Genomic DNA, 14,911 nt, shown 5'->3' on the forward strand with positions numbered 1-14,911 from the left:
ACCAAATTGCTGTGCTATACAAGAAGAATCGGTCGAAAAATAAGTTTCAGTCAACATTCACGAGCTTTCACATGTTTACACACGTATAAACAATCTATAATTAATTAACAATGTTTGTTTTGTTTTTTTAATGCCGTTACATATTTCTGTTTAGTTATGCGGACTCTTGTGCTTGACGGTAGTCGTGGACTGTGCCCCTTTCGACGAACCTGGGGACGTTCGCAATGTTTTGCGCGGGTTGATCAGCGTTGGAGGAATCATCGCTGATACCGTATCCACCGCCACCAGGTGTTTTCATTGCAAATGTATCCTAAAGAACAAATGAAACTAGAGATTGCTTGAGTGGGATGCTGTTTTACACTTACCCCAGCCTCAACATCAATGCAGGTCTTGCCAGCAAGGGCAATTACTCGTCCGTCATGCTTAACGATAAGATTGCGTCCACTCTTTCCCGGATCACCGCCAGCCAGCCCGTACGGCTGCAATGTGCGACGTTCGGTGAGAACGGATAATGTAACCGGCTTGCGGAAGAGTAAATCGCGTTCGACTCCCTCGCCGCCAACAAATCGTCCACGCCCGCCGGATCCGTCGGTACGCAGGCAGAAGCGCTTCAGTATCATGGGATAGCGTAGTTCCAGAATTTCCGGATCAGTAATACGAGTATTGGTCATGTGCGTGTGCACACCACCAGCACCATGCCAACCTGGCCCAGCGCCTGAGCCGCCAGCCACAGTTTCGTAGTACCCCCACTGATCGTCTCCAATGGTGATGTTGTTCATGCAGCCTTGCGAGGCAGCGCAAGCACGGAAGGCTTTTAGCACGGTGTCCACAATGCGCTGTGAGGTTTGAACATTCCCGCCAACTACAGCTGCACCTTCTGACGGATCCAGTATAGAATTCTTGGGTATCACAACATGAATGGGCGCCAGGCAGCCTTGATTAAGTGGCACGTCGTGTCCCACCATACAACGAAGACAGTATATAAGAGCAGACAGCGTTATAGCCCTTGGAGCATTGCAGTTACCCCAGACCTCTTCACTGGATCCACTGAAGTCGCACAAAGCCGAACCGTGTTCGGGATCTATGGTAACACGCAGAGTGATGGGTGAGCCGTCATCCATAAACTCTTGGGCCATTAGCACCGTCGAGCCTGTACGCTCCAAGGTATCTCGACCAATCTGACGCAACATGTCGCGCACAGCTAGCTCCGCGTTTTTTTGAATGTGGGTCATGTATGCCTGTACTACGTTAAGGCCGTAACTGTCAATAAGCTCAGACACTAGGTGTATGCCCTTGTGGTTGGCAGCGATCTGTGCCTTCAGATCTGACAGATTGTCGCTGAGGTTGCGTGTGCCCACAGCACCCTTAGCTCCAGTTGGTGTTGTCAGGCGCTGTACAATCTGTTGCTCTTGAAATACCCCATTCTCCACAATGAGGAACGACTTGAAAGCTGCGCCCTCCTGAGCGAGGGATGTTGAATGAGGGGGCATCGAGCCAGGCGTTATTCCGCCAATGTCTGCATGATGTCCGCGCGACGCAACAAAGAACACTGGACGCGGTTGTCCCCTATAATCAAACAAAACTATATAAACAAAAATGCATAATAATGCCGTAAACTAGCCCATACTCATAGAACACTGGTGTGATAACTGTAAGGTCCGGCAGGTGGGAGCCACCGGCTTGTGGATGATTTGCCAAAATGACATCGCCATTCTTTAAGGTCTCACCCCGCACACGCAGCTGGTACTGTACCGTCTCCTGCATGGCACCCAAATGTACGGGAATGTGTGGTGCATTACTAACAAGGCCGCCGTCCGGGCCGAACAGAGCACAGGAAAAATCTAGACGCTCCTTTATGTTGGTCGAGATGGAGGTACGCTGAAGCACTCTGAAAAAAGTAAGACTTTTGTACGAGGAACCATAATTGAAGTCAAGATACTACCTGCCCATCTGCTCGGCAATACTCATAAATCGGTGACTGAATATACTCAGATGCACTGGGTCCAGTTCCGCATTAATGCCATGCTTGCCGCTTGTTTGCACATCCATTATAAGGTCACCATAGATGGTCACATGAACGGAACATTCAGGCTCCACTATGATTGTGGACAGCTGATCGATAAGCACAGCAGGCCCGGAGATCTTATGTCCGGCCAGCAGATGCTTGGTTAAATAGATAGGCGTTTCAAATGCACCGTGGTCAAAGTACACTTGGGTGTATCCCTCGGCTGTGGGAGTAAGCTCTAGTGCTTTTTCCACCTGCGGCTCAGGTGGTGTCTCGTTTTTACCAAGGCCCCGTATGCGAATATCATCTACGATTATGCGTCGATTTTGCAGCACAAAACCAAACTCGGTGCGGTAACGCTCAAGAAAAGTGACGTGAAAATCGCCATAGGCAGCTAACAACGCCGATGATTGCTCCGACAACTGACCCTTATCAGCAGGTGCTGGCGTACACATCAAGGCCCCATCAGTGCCCTCGTAGCGCAAATGGAGGAATGATTGAAGCTCAATTTTCTTAAAACCTTGCTCTGCCAGCTGACCATGACACTGGGCTGACAATGCATCTAATCGCTCCTTAATCAGCTGTGCATTCGCATCATTAAATTCCATCCCACTGGGCTCCTGCACCTCCTGGACAACATCTGCCAGTGCCATGCCATAGGCTGAAAGCACTCCTGCATATTTATGCACTGCCACCTGCAACTACTAAATTAGAATTGATCGCCAATATTGTTAACTTACTGACCTTAGCTATGCCCAGATTTCGAGCTATTGAGCAGGCATGCTGTCCACCGGCACCACCAAAACAGGAGAGCACATGATTCGCGGTGTCCAAGCCGCGGGACTGCGTCAGAGCACGTATCGGTCGGCACATTGTTTCGTTAGCGACGCGAATGAATCCCAGAGCCACCTGCTCAATGCTTAGTACTCTTGAGTCACCGCTGGCTTTCAGATGAGCATTTATATCTGACTGCAGCTCCCTGAACTTGCGCTTGGTGAGCTCATAGTCCAGGGGCTCATTCTCATTTGGACCGAAGATCTTTGGGAAGTATTGGGGAAGAATGCGGCCAAGCATCAGATTGGCATCGGTAACGGTCAGTGGCCCGCCCTTCTTGTAACAAGCCGGACCCGGGTGGGAGCCCGCGGACTCCGGACCCACCACAAATATGCCTGACCGGAAGAAGAGCCGGGAACCGCCGCCCGCTGCTACAGTATTGATGTCTAACTGTGGCGCCTGAATTGTTACGCCCGCTGTGGTGCTCTCAATAACGTGCTCATAGCTACCGGCATAACGGGACACATCAGTGGAAGTACCGCCCATGTCGAAGCCAATCAATGGCAAATCCGTTTCACGCGAGCCTGTAAGCGCATATCCCACAACTCCGCCTGCCGGACCCGAAAGTATGGCACGCGCGCCTCGGAAGTTTTCCATGTTAGTTAGGCCTCCATCTGATTGCATAAAGAGCACATCCACACCAGCCAACTGATTTTCGAAGCCCGATTTAAAGCTGAAAAGAGTAAATTTGTCATCAAGGTATGCATACATTCATTAAATTAAAAACACCTCTAGAACTAACTGTTCCTAATTATCGAGCGTCCACTGTACTAAAATGCACACAACCTTTTAAAAATTTAAAGATATGATCATGTACCAACGTTGTAGACGGCCGCAAGTTATAAAAGATAATAAAATCAGAGGGCGCTATCTCAAACTAAAGCACACTATAAAAAAAGAAAAAAAGATCTTGAGTTTAATTCAAAGCGAACCAAATTAATCGTATTTACGCTGCTTCTAGAGGTGTTCCTACTTTTTTGGCCGCGAATGTTCTGTTGTTGGAGAGTAAATAGTAGTAGTCGGGAGAGGGGTGGGGAGCATACAGTTGTTCTATTTGTTTGCCTCAGTCTAAGCGATGTATTACCATTATCTTTACTATTGTCGAGTCATTCCGAGCTACATATGGCTGCTTAAGATTTGTTTCCCTTATTTATGAGCGAGATTGGGACATGGGTACACTACGCACTCACCTGGCTAGGTAGCGATCTACATGGGGTGTCAGGTAGGCTTCAGCACAGGCTGTGTAGCCACGGGCCACCACCCGGCACATGGGCATTGCCTTGTGCGATAGCGTAACATGGCTGAATCCCAACTCGCTCGCAATGGCACCAATGCGCAGTTCGTGTTCCGGGCAGGCGTAGCTGTGGGCCAGTACCACAGCCACAGAGTTGATGCCCTGTTGGCGAGCAGCAGAAAGGGATGCCCGCACGGCCAGCTCGTCCACAGGCTGCATTTCCAGGTATTTGCTTCCAGTCACGCCCTGCAGCACTTTCCACTGCTGATCTGGATAAGTAGTCCATTAGCAAACGATTGCGACATGTGGTTATTACTTACTTAGCTGGCAGCGCTCTGCCTGCTCCGGCACAATGCGGCAGGTAACCTCGACAACATTCTGGTAGAGATTCGCCGGCTTGCGTATGTTTAGATCGAAGATTTTAGGTCGGGCTTGGTTGCCGATGTAGAGAAGATCACGGAATCCAGTGTTAACAACCAGAACGACAGGATCGCCCTTCCGCTCCAGCAGGGCATTGGTCGCAACAGTGGTGCCCATGCGCACCCATCCAATCTTCGACGTGTCTACAAGCCCAGCTGCGGTCAGATCTGCGCCAGTTTCCTGCCGTCCTCACACAATTAATTGTGACCTCTCTCCAATGATAAACGCAAACTCACCTCTTTCAGTATGCGGCGTATGCCCTCGCGAGGAGCGTCGCTGTAGCGTTCCGGATCTTCAGAGAGCAACTTCATTGTGCGCACTCGTCCGCCGGGGCAGATGCAGAGCACGTCGGTAAAGGTGCCGCCGCGATCGATAGCGAAGCAATATTTTCCGCCGCCATCGGACGTAGCACCTGATGACACTGAGGAGACCATATTTCAACTTGCACGTCTTGCAAAGCAGAGCGATCGTCGAAAACTGTCTGAGTGCCACTCTAGTCAAACCTATTTATAGCAGAATTCTCTGCCTCTCTCTCTCTCTCTCTCATGAACACTTTGATACGCGAGCACTTAGGTATGCTCCGAAAGCTTTTAAACTAAAAAGCGTGCTCTCTTTCACACAAACCTCTCCAAGTGGAAAAGTTTAAGCTCCAAACGCCAGTTATCAGCTATTATGAAAGTGTGTGTGTGTGTGTGTGTGTGAGTGTGTATAAATGCACATTTGTATGTATCTTTGTATGTTCGTGTATAAAGCTAGTGCACGCACAAATTATTAATCTAAAAAAGTAAGCTAAAACATACCCTACAGAAGATTATTATTAGTTAGTCATAAGAAATGTCTTGAAGTAGCTTTGACGAAAATAGGCATTGATGCTTTTAAGTTGTTTTAGTATGTAACTAATAACATTTTGTTAATAATTAATAGTAGAGAATAACCACACAGCATCGGATAGCCAGATCGGTTACAATAATAAATAAGTTAGTATATATTTTAAATTTAACTATATGTTCAAATAATAATAATTATTTTAGCCGCCGATAGGTCGATTCTGGCACTACCATTGTTGCCTGGATATCAGCCAATGTGCGACAACCGGTTAACGCCATTGATATTTTAAAATCTTCTCTAAGAAGTTCCAGTAGTTGCTCGACGCCTCGTTGACCATCACAGGCGAGGGCCCAGATTGAAGGTCGACCTAAAAATACCATTTGGGCACCAAGAGCCAAAGCCTTAAGAATATCGTTGCCCTCCCGAATGCCGCCATCCAGCATAACAACTAGATCCTTACCAACAGCCTTGACAATCTCCGGCAGGACCTCAATTGTGGCAGGCGTGGAGTCCAATTGACGTCCGCCATGATTAGAGACTATTATGCCGGCACAGCCGAACTCGCGCGCCAGTTCAGCATCTTCTGCGGTAAGTACACCCTTCACAACAATGGGTAGGTGCGTAAGCAGTTTGAGCCACTTGATATCCTGCCAGGTGACAGTGGCATCGAATTGGCTAACCACATATTCGTTGAGTCCAGAGCCGCCCATTTCAGATACCACGCCGCTGGCCAGTTCCCCATGAAAGTTGGCCAGACTCAAATGGGATGGCAGGCTAAATTTGTTACGCACATCATCGCGACGTTGACCAAAAACTGGGGCATCCACGGTCAGAACAAGAGCCTTGAAACCCGCATTTTCCGCCCGCCGCACTAGGCTCTCGGTGAGTGCACTGCAAACGGAATCACAAAATACTGAAATTACGTCGGTTTGTGCCTAATATAACTAAAGGCAAGCTTACCGGTCCTTGTATATGTAGAGCTGGAACCATTTGCAGGTCTCAGGGGCCGCGGCGGCCACATCCTCCAACGAAGTGGTCGCGAGAGTACTCAAAACGAATATGCAACCGGCCACGCCGGCAGCTCGTGCGTTGCCTACCTCGCCATCAGGATGCGCCATCTTTTGCATGGCCACGGGTGCAATGCCCAGGGGCAAGTCGATGTGGTGTCCCAAGATCATGCAGCTAGTTTCCAGCTGTGAGACATCACGCAGGCAACGTGGACGTAGACGCAACCTACCCACAGATGAACCAAGATAAAAAAGTATTGCTACAATTTGTAACATGAACATAAAAGTCCGAGAAGCTAACCGAACGCCTATAACCCACCGATGATCAATATATAAAATAATAAATATTAACCTTACTCATTTTCTATGCCTTGCATCAAAGACTATTTGTGGTGTCTATCTCCGTGGACTCCGATCAAAAAAGGGCTTCATACCTAATACGAACCTTTGAAATGCCTCTCGGTTTAATCGAAGAGTAAGCTGCTCCCCAGCCCCACTTTTGTAATAATCAAGAGCATTTTTCTCAAGCTCTACACGCGCCTTCTGCTCAAAGTCCGAAACAGAAACAAATGCCATTTGAATTCAAATGAACTGAACGAAAATGATTATGGATTATTTATATACACAAGTATGCGTTACTCTGTTTCGTTCTGGGGTCTGGTCGAATTAATTGCAACCGACTTGCTTTTATACCCACAAAGTAGGCGCAGCCTTTGGGATGTATGTACATATATACTAGGAACTGCAAGAGCAGAATGTTTTTACAGAGTATTCTCTTCTAGTAGATACTCCTTCATAATTGCGTACCCACATTGTACACCTAACGGGAATTTAATTTAATCTAAATCATAACATATCAATTTCTTAAGGATAATATACACAACAGCTGACAAAGCAGCTGCTATAAGCAGGGAAATATAAAAAGTTAGTAAATATGATAAACTTGACTTGGCCAGAAAGCAGTTATTTAAATGTTCTTCTGAAGAAGCCTAACATAGATCTAATTTGTAAGTTAAATATTTATTGCCTTGCTTAGTTTAGTTGACAATGAGATACTCAGAAAAGCTTCTTAAAGAAGCATCTATGCAAAACAGTTTACATGCAACCAATAATAAAATATTGTTAACAAATAATACGAAATAAGATAACACCAATATATAAAATGCTTAATTGGATTATGGTTGAAGCGATTCAAAAAGCTTCGCGAGCAAATCCTTTAGTTCGGCAGCAAAAGGCAATATCTTGAATTGGTTTGGACGTTCCGTTTCCATAGCCACCAGATGATCCCAAAGCATTGTTAATTGCTTGTGTAATTTGGTGCCGCGCAGCATGGCCTTGCATTTGGCGCTGAAGCCGAATAGCTTCCACAGGCACAAGACCACCAGATGGTGCTCCACATACGAGTCGACGTTTGTATCACCTCCACCACTGCGGTCCTGTACCGGCTGTGACACTATATCCCGTAGGAAGTCTGGAAACCCGGCCATGTTGACCAGCAGCATGCGGTTGTGGTTGCTGAAGCACATGTTGCGTATAATGCGAAGGCAGCGCATGCGCATCTTGCTAAGTGGCGGAGAGCGACGAACCAGATTGAGAAGCGCCTGTAAGTGACAAATCTTGTAGCCCAGCTCGTATCTGGAGAAGACCTCCCAAAAGGCTAGCCAGGCAAGCAAAATGTCTGACTTTACTCTGCCCGCATTGCTGTTGCTAGCTGGCATAATCGTGTCAAACATGTCCAGCACACGCATCTTTCCCAGGCTCAGACGTCCCTCGGCGCAAGAGCAACAGTTGATCATAACACGCAGTGCAGCATCAATAATTGAATCCGAGCTGCACTTGGCGAAGTCGGGCTTGGCACCGGATCCCTCTTTTTTGGTTGACTCGTGATCCGCCACGCGCACCATCAGCTGCAGCAGCGAGTGCGACTGGCTCGACAGCACCTGCGAGGTCTGTTTACACATCTCAAAGGAATGTTCCGTAAGCAACGTGGTCAGTCGCACAGTCATGTGTTTCAATACAGCCGAATGCGATAGCCAGGGCCATAAACGTACCAGAACTCTCACAACTCTGGCGGCCATCACTGGATCCGTTATGACCGCGTGCGGCGTATTTTGCCAGTGCATTAGCATGTTGAGCAGCACCAGCAGATTGTTAATGATATCACGCGACTTGTGGGCCCCGACGCGCCGCACATAGACTGTGGCATTGCCAACACTCGCATCGTCGAGGAACGTCTCCAGCAGGTGTATAACGCGTTCCAGTAGCTTGAAGTGTCGCGCAGCGTCCGCCGCCCAGGCCGACTGCTTTAGCAGATTGCCCAACACTTCGCAGATTTGCACATGACTTTTAGAGGGGGCCTGCAAGAAGCTGTACGTCTTGGCCGGATAGTGTAGCTCGAACAGCTGGTCAAGACTGTGGTAAAGCAAAACAGCAGCGTTGGTGAATTCCTTGGACTGACCAGGGGCGGGTGCTAATTGTTTCGAATTTGTCGTAGGCAAGTTTTGCCTTGCCAAGGGCTTTAAACTCAATATCTTCAGTTGTTTATTCAAAGCATTTGTGCTGTTTTCCTTGTCATCGCTGTCGGTATCTGTGTCCGTGTCATCTTCCTCCTCCTTTTCTTCATCACTTGTGTGTGTTTCTTCGACATACGCTTCAAATACCCTTAATAAGTTGTGTTCCTCAGCTGCATCCTGCGCCTTTATCAGCAGTAGCGAGAGTGCTAACAGAGTGTATCGCTGAACTGCTCGATGGATGAGGATCTGATTTAGGCCATAAAGCAGTAGATCGAACAGCAGCTCCGGATGTGTCTTAAACTTTTCGCACAGAAAGTCGTACGCGTTTTTATCCTTACAAAATACCATTAACAATTTAAGCATTTGGACGAGCTGGTTTTCCGGCACCACCTTCTGGTCGAGCACATCGTTAATTAACGAGACATAGCTCTTGAGCAGCACAGGATCGCGGCATATACTGCGCTGCAGGAACTGAAAATTGTATTGGTAACACATCGCATACAGCTTACAGATTTGTCCGGCACATAGCTCCAGATAGACACTGGAGTATGGTTTGCCCGGCGTGCTCATCTTCATCAAATCGCTGAGGCCATTGAAGAACGCGTGATTGCATAATATGGAACACCAGCTGGGCTCCAGCGCAACCTGCGTGACACATATGCTTACACAGCAACTAATTAATTCGAATGAGCTATTTGCTTCGGGTTTCTTGGTGTCTTGCCTTTTATCCAAGGACAGCTGCAGCGCGACAAGTGCCGCGTGAGCGTGCTTAAGGAACGAATGATACATCAGCAACTCGCTGCAAGCAGTCGCGCCAATGTGTGGGATTATCAACTCGAAAACTCGACCCGCCAGCTCACGCACCAGCAACGCCTCGTGGTTGTCCAGCATCGTGCTGAGGCAACAGGCAGCCAGGCCACCTGGCAGAAAATCATGAAAGTCAAGCAAAATGCTGGTCATGCTGTTGCCGGCACTCTTGATCCAATTCGCCATCGCCACCCAGGCCAGAGTGCGCACCTCTGTGTCGGAGTGGCCGCACAGACCCAGGAGATAGCGTAGAACCTTGTTGCCACTAGGATACTTGCAAATCGCTGGACCCAGTAGCTTGGTCTGCGTCTGCAACTGACAAATGATGAGCAGACAGTCGCGTTGCCACTGGGCGCCCGTTTGCGTGGTCGTCCGCAGGTTACTCGATAGCTGCACATAATGCTGATAATAGGCCTGCAAATGGTTAAGAGTTCTGTTTTGAAAAATATCCCCAGCGACCTTAGCAATTACGTGCTTCAATATTCTTCTCATATGTATGAAAAGCTGCAAGCAATATGTTTGCAAGGGTATTTAAACTTTGGCTATTCTTTCGTTTAGTTGAGCAAGCACTATCAATCTAATGTCCCTCATACAATTATTAAGAATTTAACGAAATGTTCTCCACAATCTCCTGTACGATATCATTTTTGGTTTGTGGCCCAAGGTATTCATACTTTGAAGGTATTATATCTATCTTCATGCAATTTAAGGAGTTATTTCTAATGTTGCATCAATGTACACTACACGAGAGCCCAAAAACCAAAATTTGGTGAGCTGATTTTTGCAATTTGTGGGGGCGGAAGTGGGTGTGGCGAAATGCCTTCGGTGTCACATTCAAAGAGTCATCAAAATTCTATCTATTTTAAGTAAAATATCGACTTACCTGTAACTTCGCGTTATCCAATTGCAACGGCCGCTCGCTTAGGTGCCGCAGGACGGAAAGAACACAGCGCACATGTTGTAGTTTGCGTTCCTCAAAATGGGTGCGAGCCAGGGTGCTTAGCTCCTCGAAGAGTTTGCCATGCCACGTGCTGTTGTTCTGTTGGCGATGCCAGCGCAATAGATGTACCAGACAGTCTGTGACCAAGTGCAGAAGCTTTAAGGAGACGTTGCCATCGCGTAGGATCACCATGAAACTGTGATGAGGGTCGGTTTCGAGGGCATTGCTTAAGCCAGCCAGTACCTCCGGCAAACGATGGCGCAAACAGCTCAGGCATAGCTCCAATAATTCCATGTACAGCTGCATATCCGCCTCATTGCCGGGGGTGAGCCGCAGATACTTATGCATAAGCATCCATAGGTTGCTACACTGAGCGGGCAGCATGTCGCCGCGCAGGAGCACCAAGAACAGCTGAATGCTTGCAACCAGTTGGTGTAAAGTTTCGTGGCTGCTACAATTGTTGGCTGCGATGAGTTGGTTCTGCACCTGCAGGTGCACGAGCGACGCATGGACCAGTGCCAAGTCAGCTGGCTTTAGTTTCAGTGTCTCTCTAATGTCCAGTTCACGGACCCCAGACAACGTCAGATCCTCCGGCGAGCCGCAAATCCGGTGCGCCATAAATAGGCGCCAATGCTGAGCTTCCATGGCTGCATTGTTATCAAAGTGCTTCACTAACAAATGCCGCTGCAGCGCTACGCCTTCAGTGGCAGCCGTGGGCGGTATGGTGCTATCCAGTTCGTAGCTAACCGGCACAACCATAGCAGAGAGGTCAACGTCCAGCTTGAGGCTTGCATCATTGGCCGTCATGTGCTCGTGAAAGAGCAGTTGGAATATGCAAATACTCACTTCGGCGCGCAGCTGCGTCTCGTGAGGCATTAGAAAAAGGCAGCGCAAGAGACAGACCAGCATTTCTGCGTTGTCTTTGAACTCATGACGAAACCGTTCGCTACGAAAAAGTACCCTCAGCAGTATACTCACCGCTGGTAGCAGTGTTTCGGTCTCTTCATTTCCTCCGCTCCTATCTCGCAGCAGCGGATCGTGCAGGGCTTTCAAACAGAGCACGTAGGCGCCGTCACAAGTGGTAAACGATTCCACGGCCTCCCAATTGTGTAGTATGACATTTAGCTGAATCAGCGTAGATTTGCGTATGCTCGGCTTCAGGTCGGGCGTCTCCAGCAGGCGCAGCAGCGTATTTAGGCTGCGTGAATATGGCAAATTCGAGCGCTCACAAAAAAAATTGTAGTAGTTAACGGGCGGCTGTATGGCGCACACGTCGTGGCCAATAAAATCCAAACACAGCTTATCCATGGCGGGTCTGTATTTGTGCTGATGATCTTGCCAGACCAGGATGTAGGCGACCCGTCCTATGGCATCCTTGCGAAACTTTGCGTCCGGATGAAACAAGTAACAGACATTGCCGCGCAGAGCTTGTGGCGGTTCCAGATATTCGCTATCCGGATCAAACAGCTCCCAAAGCATATGCTGCAGCTGTGGTTGGTTGATGGCGCGACACACGAGAAGTGGCACCACAGGCATCACAATCTTGAATATTTCATTAAAGTCCTTACACGAGACCAGCTTAGCGAGTCCCACTACCATTATTAAAAAGTCAATGCACCACTGCTGCAGCTGCAGCGACTGTCCAGGAAGCCAGCCCTGCACGAGCAGCTTGCGCAGCAGTTGTGAGCTCATGGGCAGACCAAGAATATGGCGTTTAGCTAACTCAGTGTTGGTACAGCCCATCAGGTAGTTACTGCTGTTCATGAAGGCGTGAAAATGCTCAACAACGGGCTGCTTCAGCAGTCGCAGGGCACAACTGCGGAGTCGTTCGTCTGGTAGATCGAACAAGGTGTGCAGCAGGGACTCCGCCTCCTGGCGCAGTTCAGGCTTGGCTATATAGAAGCTGGTGCATTTTATGATTGCCTGAATGAGCTGTTTCATCAAGGATTCGCTACCCAGCAGCAAGAGTACGAGACACATTTGACGCTGCTCTTGCAGCAACTCCATGGGCGGCAGTTTTGTTTCCGCCACCAACTGAGCCAGCGCCAAGCTGTAAGCTTGTTTAAGGCGCAGCATTTGCTGCTCCTCAGGCGCAGCCTCAGTGCAAATCACGCCACAAAGATTACACAATTCGTGCATACGCATGGGCACACAGGACAAGTATGAACTGTCCAGGATTAGGGGCTGTAGCAACGTCCGGGCGGTAGGCTTGTCGATGGTCCCATTCTCCGACAAACTCAGCGTTATGACATCCAGGAGCAATCCGTTAAATATCAGCGATTCCAAGCGTGGTATCATCAGCTTTTTTACCAAGCTGGGTGTTTCGCTAACATTAGCCACATCTAAGCTGACGCAATATCTTATTAGCTTGGGCACAATCATGGCCAGTCGCTGCACGATATTTTCCGGTATGGGCTCAGCGATTTGACCAAAAGTTTTTATTACCTCAACGCTCAGCTCGATCAGGTGCCAATTGTGATTGCAGTGCTCCAGCAACGGCGGCCCAAGTAACTCCAAGCAGCCATTTAGTATCAGAGCCAAGACACTGGAAACGCGTAACTGCTGCGGCATTTCTGCTTGTGCCTTAACGCTAAAAGCGTAGTCGAGTGATTTGTTGCGGATTCGAAGGCGACGCTGCAGCAGCTTTACAAAAGTAAGAAGCGCCCGGTTTACGTGCAGAAGGGTTGCTCCAGCTTGCAGCTGCTGCACGTGCAGCAGCTGGAGTAATATATGTGGCGGCTGGCACAACTGTTCAACTGGGTAGTCCCATAGTTTGACTTGTAGATTGGTTATATTCTCTTGGAGCTGCAGATCGCTGTCAATGGTAAGGGTGTCCACCATGGTCTTCATTGTGGCCAAATCGTCCACGCTAGCACACGACCAGGCCGGCTCATAGTCTTCGGGGCTTATGTTAAAACTTTCAATCGAAAACAATTCCATTTCGCCAATGCTGCACTGTGATTCGCCTGAAAACACACACACACACACGCACGCACGAATGAATAAGATTTAGATGCCATATGTAACAGCCGTACCTGAACTGTTTTTGCCTGGACTGAGGTTGGTTTCTTTATACAAGGCAATTACCAAACTGTTTAGATTGTCCAGCAGTTCCATGGCGCGTGTTGACTGCAGGCACTGCAGTATTTTCCGAATCTTTTCCAGCTCAGCTTCCAAGCGCTGGCATGGAATCTTGCGCACAACCGCATCGCTGTAATCTGACCGCATCAGCTCCAACATTAGTGCCAGTACGCGATCTGCGGCTGTCAGTGGCGTGTAGCCGAACCAGCGTATAAGTTGCTTGAGCAGCAGCACCGGCTTGAAATTGATCTTCTCGCCATGTTGCAGGCAACGTATGAATCGCGTTTCAACCTGCTCCAATGCGCGCATGCGAATTTCAGGCGATTCATTGGTCAATTTGGCAAGTTGCTGATCTCCCAGCGAGAGCGTCAGTCTGGATGATGTGGACGATGACATTCTGATAATGCATCTGTTATCACTTCACGTTCTTGACACAAACATATACTTTTCTATTCACTTACGCGTTTTTTTTATTGCTATTTTATTTAAATTAATAAACTAATTGCAATTTACGAACAAAATTTTAAAGCGTCGTCAGCTTTCGCGCGTACTGAGAAGCCACCAATTATTTTTTGACGCCGTTGCCTTTTTGAGTATAACAGTGCTGTTGTTTAACATTGCGCATTATGCGTTCATGTTGCGCAAAACGCAGTCCTAAATGTTAACTTGATGGAATGAGCCAGTAATTATTTGAAAATACTTTAACACGTCAATTGCTTGAACGAAAAACCTTTGCGACAGAAATAAATAAAATAGCTCTATAAAGGAACGATTACTTGCACTTTTTGACCTACTTCAAACCGTTTCTGTTTGAATTAATCAGAAATTACCCAAATACCAAGGTAACGTAAAATTCAAAGATTATGTTAAATTTGAATGTTTGACAAAATAAAGAAAATTTTTAATTTAATATCGATTTTCTTCTCTTTTTAAAGTTATTTTTGTTTTAGTTTGCGAATAATAAATAATTAAATAAATACATTTTTAAATTAAATAGTATATAATTATTATTGTTTGAACCGGCGATTTCTCACTTGTTTATTCGACGCTCAGGCCATATAAAGTTTTTCTTTACTGTTCAATGGCAAAGATTTTTATTGTCTTAGATGTTTTTCATACCAAAAAACCATCAGCGGTTAGTTAGTCAGAAAACCCTTTTTTTTTTAGTTATAAGTTAGATAATTTGTTATATATAGAATATAGATTTAAGACAGTTTCTATATATTAAAATAGTCTTATAAA

General features: G+C 47.4%; 3 protein-coding genes across 6 annotated transcripts; all 3 read right to left on the reverse strand.

Moving 5' to 3' along the window:
- Positions 1-56: 56 nt before the first annotated feature.
- Positions 57-4,927, reverse strand: LOC6625984 (5-oxoprolinase). Its single transcript, XM_002050026.4, has 8 exons — positions 4,730-4,927; positions 4,394-4,673; positions 4,030-4,342; positions 2,750-3,512; positions 1,943-2,700; positions 1,628-1,888; positions 366-1,566; positions 57-310 (listed from the first exon to the last, which is right to left on the reverse strand). Exons 1-8 carry the CDS (start codon positions 4,925-4,927, stop codon positions 155-157), a joined length of 3,930 nt encoding a protein of 1,309 aa, XP_002050062.1. The 3' UTR covers positions 57-154.
- A 439-nt stretch (positions 4,928-5,366) lies between these two features.
- Positions 5,367-7,178, reverse strand: LOC6625983 (uncharacterized). 2 transcript variants are annotated; one of them, XM_032436761.2, is made up of 4 exons: positions 6,774-7,178; positions 6,282-6,554; positions 5,782-6,212; positions 5,367-5,688 (listed from the first exon to the last, which is right to left on the reverse strand). In XM_032436761.2, the coding sequence occupies exons 1-4, from the start codon at positions 6,902-6,904 to the stop codon at positions 5,516-5,518; spliced, it is 1,008 nt and encodes a 335-aa protein (XP_032292652.1). In that variant the 5' UTR covers positions 6,905-7,178; the 3' UTR covers positions 5,367-5,515. The 2 variants fall into 2 exon arrangements, with proteins under 2 accessions (XP_032292652.1, XP_002050061.3); XM_002050025.4 differs by having other exon boundaries at positions 5,367-6,212.
- Positions 7,179-7,329: 151 nt separating this feature from the next.
- On the reverse strand, positions 7,330-14,447 carry ana3 (anastral spindle 3). Of its 3 annotated transcripts, none has more exons than XM_015174407.3 (4): positions 14,131-14,445; positions 13,624-14,066; positions 10,532-13,554; positions 7,330-10,062 (listed from the first exon to the last, which is right to left on the reverse strand). In XM_015174407.3, exons 2-4 carry the CDS (start codon positions 14,063-14,065, stop codon positions 7,504-7,506), a joined length of 6,024 nt encoding a protein of 2,007 aa, XP_015029893.1. In that variant the 5' UTR covers position 14,066; positions 14,131-14,445; the 3' UTR covers positions 7,330-7,503. The 3 variants fall into 3 exon arrangements, with proteins under 3 accessions (XP_015029893.1, XP_002050060.1, XP_070065881.1); XM_070209780.1 differs by having other exon boundaries at positions 7,755-7,929; positions 8,022-10,062; positions 13,624-14,447; XM_002050024.4 differs by having other exon boundaries at positions 13,624-14,445.
- Positions 14,448-14,911: the final 464 nt, after the last annotated feature.

The sequence above is a fragment of the Drosophila virilis genome, chromosome 5 (assembly GCF_030788295.1).
Source record: "Drosophila virilis strain 15010-1051.87 chromosome 5, Dvir_AGI_RSII-ME, whole genome shotgun sequence".
Taxonomy (NCBI): Eukaryota; Metazoa; Arthropoda; class Insecta; order Diptera; family Drosophilidae; genus Drosophila; species Drosophila virilis.

Coding starts and splice junctions, on each gene's coding strand:
- ana3 (XM_015174407.3), bottom strand. CDS start 14,065: ATGTCATCGTCCACATCATCCAGACTGACGCTCTCGCTGGGAGATCAG. Junction 13,555..13,623: donor TCCAGGCAAAAACAGTTCAG/GTACGGCTGTTA, acceptor GTGTGTTTTCAG/GCGAATCACAGTGCAGCATT. Junction 10,063..10,531: donor TGGATAACGCGAAGTTACAG/GTAAGTCGATAT, acceptor AACCATTTGCAG/GCCTATTATCAGCATTATGT.
- LOC6625984 (XM_002050026.4), bottom strand. CDS start 4,927: ATGGTCTCCTCAGTGTCATCAGGTGCTACGTCCGATGGCGGCGGAAAA. Junction 4,674..4,729: donor TACGCCGCATACTGAAAGAG/GTGAGTTTGCGT, acceptor TGAGGACGGCAG/GAAACTGGCGCAGATCTGAC. Junction 2,701..2,749: donor GAAATCTGGGCATAGCTAAG/GTCAGTAAGTTA, acceptor TAGTAGTTGCAG/GTGGCAGTGCATAAATATGC.
- LOC6625983 (XM_002050025.4), bottom strand. CDS start 6,904: ATGGCATTTGTTTCTGTTTCGGACTTTGAGCAGAAGGCGCGTGTAGAG. Junction 6,555..6,773: donor AACCGAGAGGCATTTCAAAG/GTTCGTATTAGG, acceptor ATCTGTGGGTAG/GTTGCGTCTACGTCCACGTT. Junction 6,213..6,281: donor CTCTACATATACAAGGACCG/GTAAGCTTGCCT, acceptor TTCCGTTTGCAG/TGCACTCACCGAGAGCCTAG.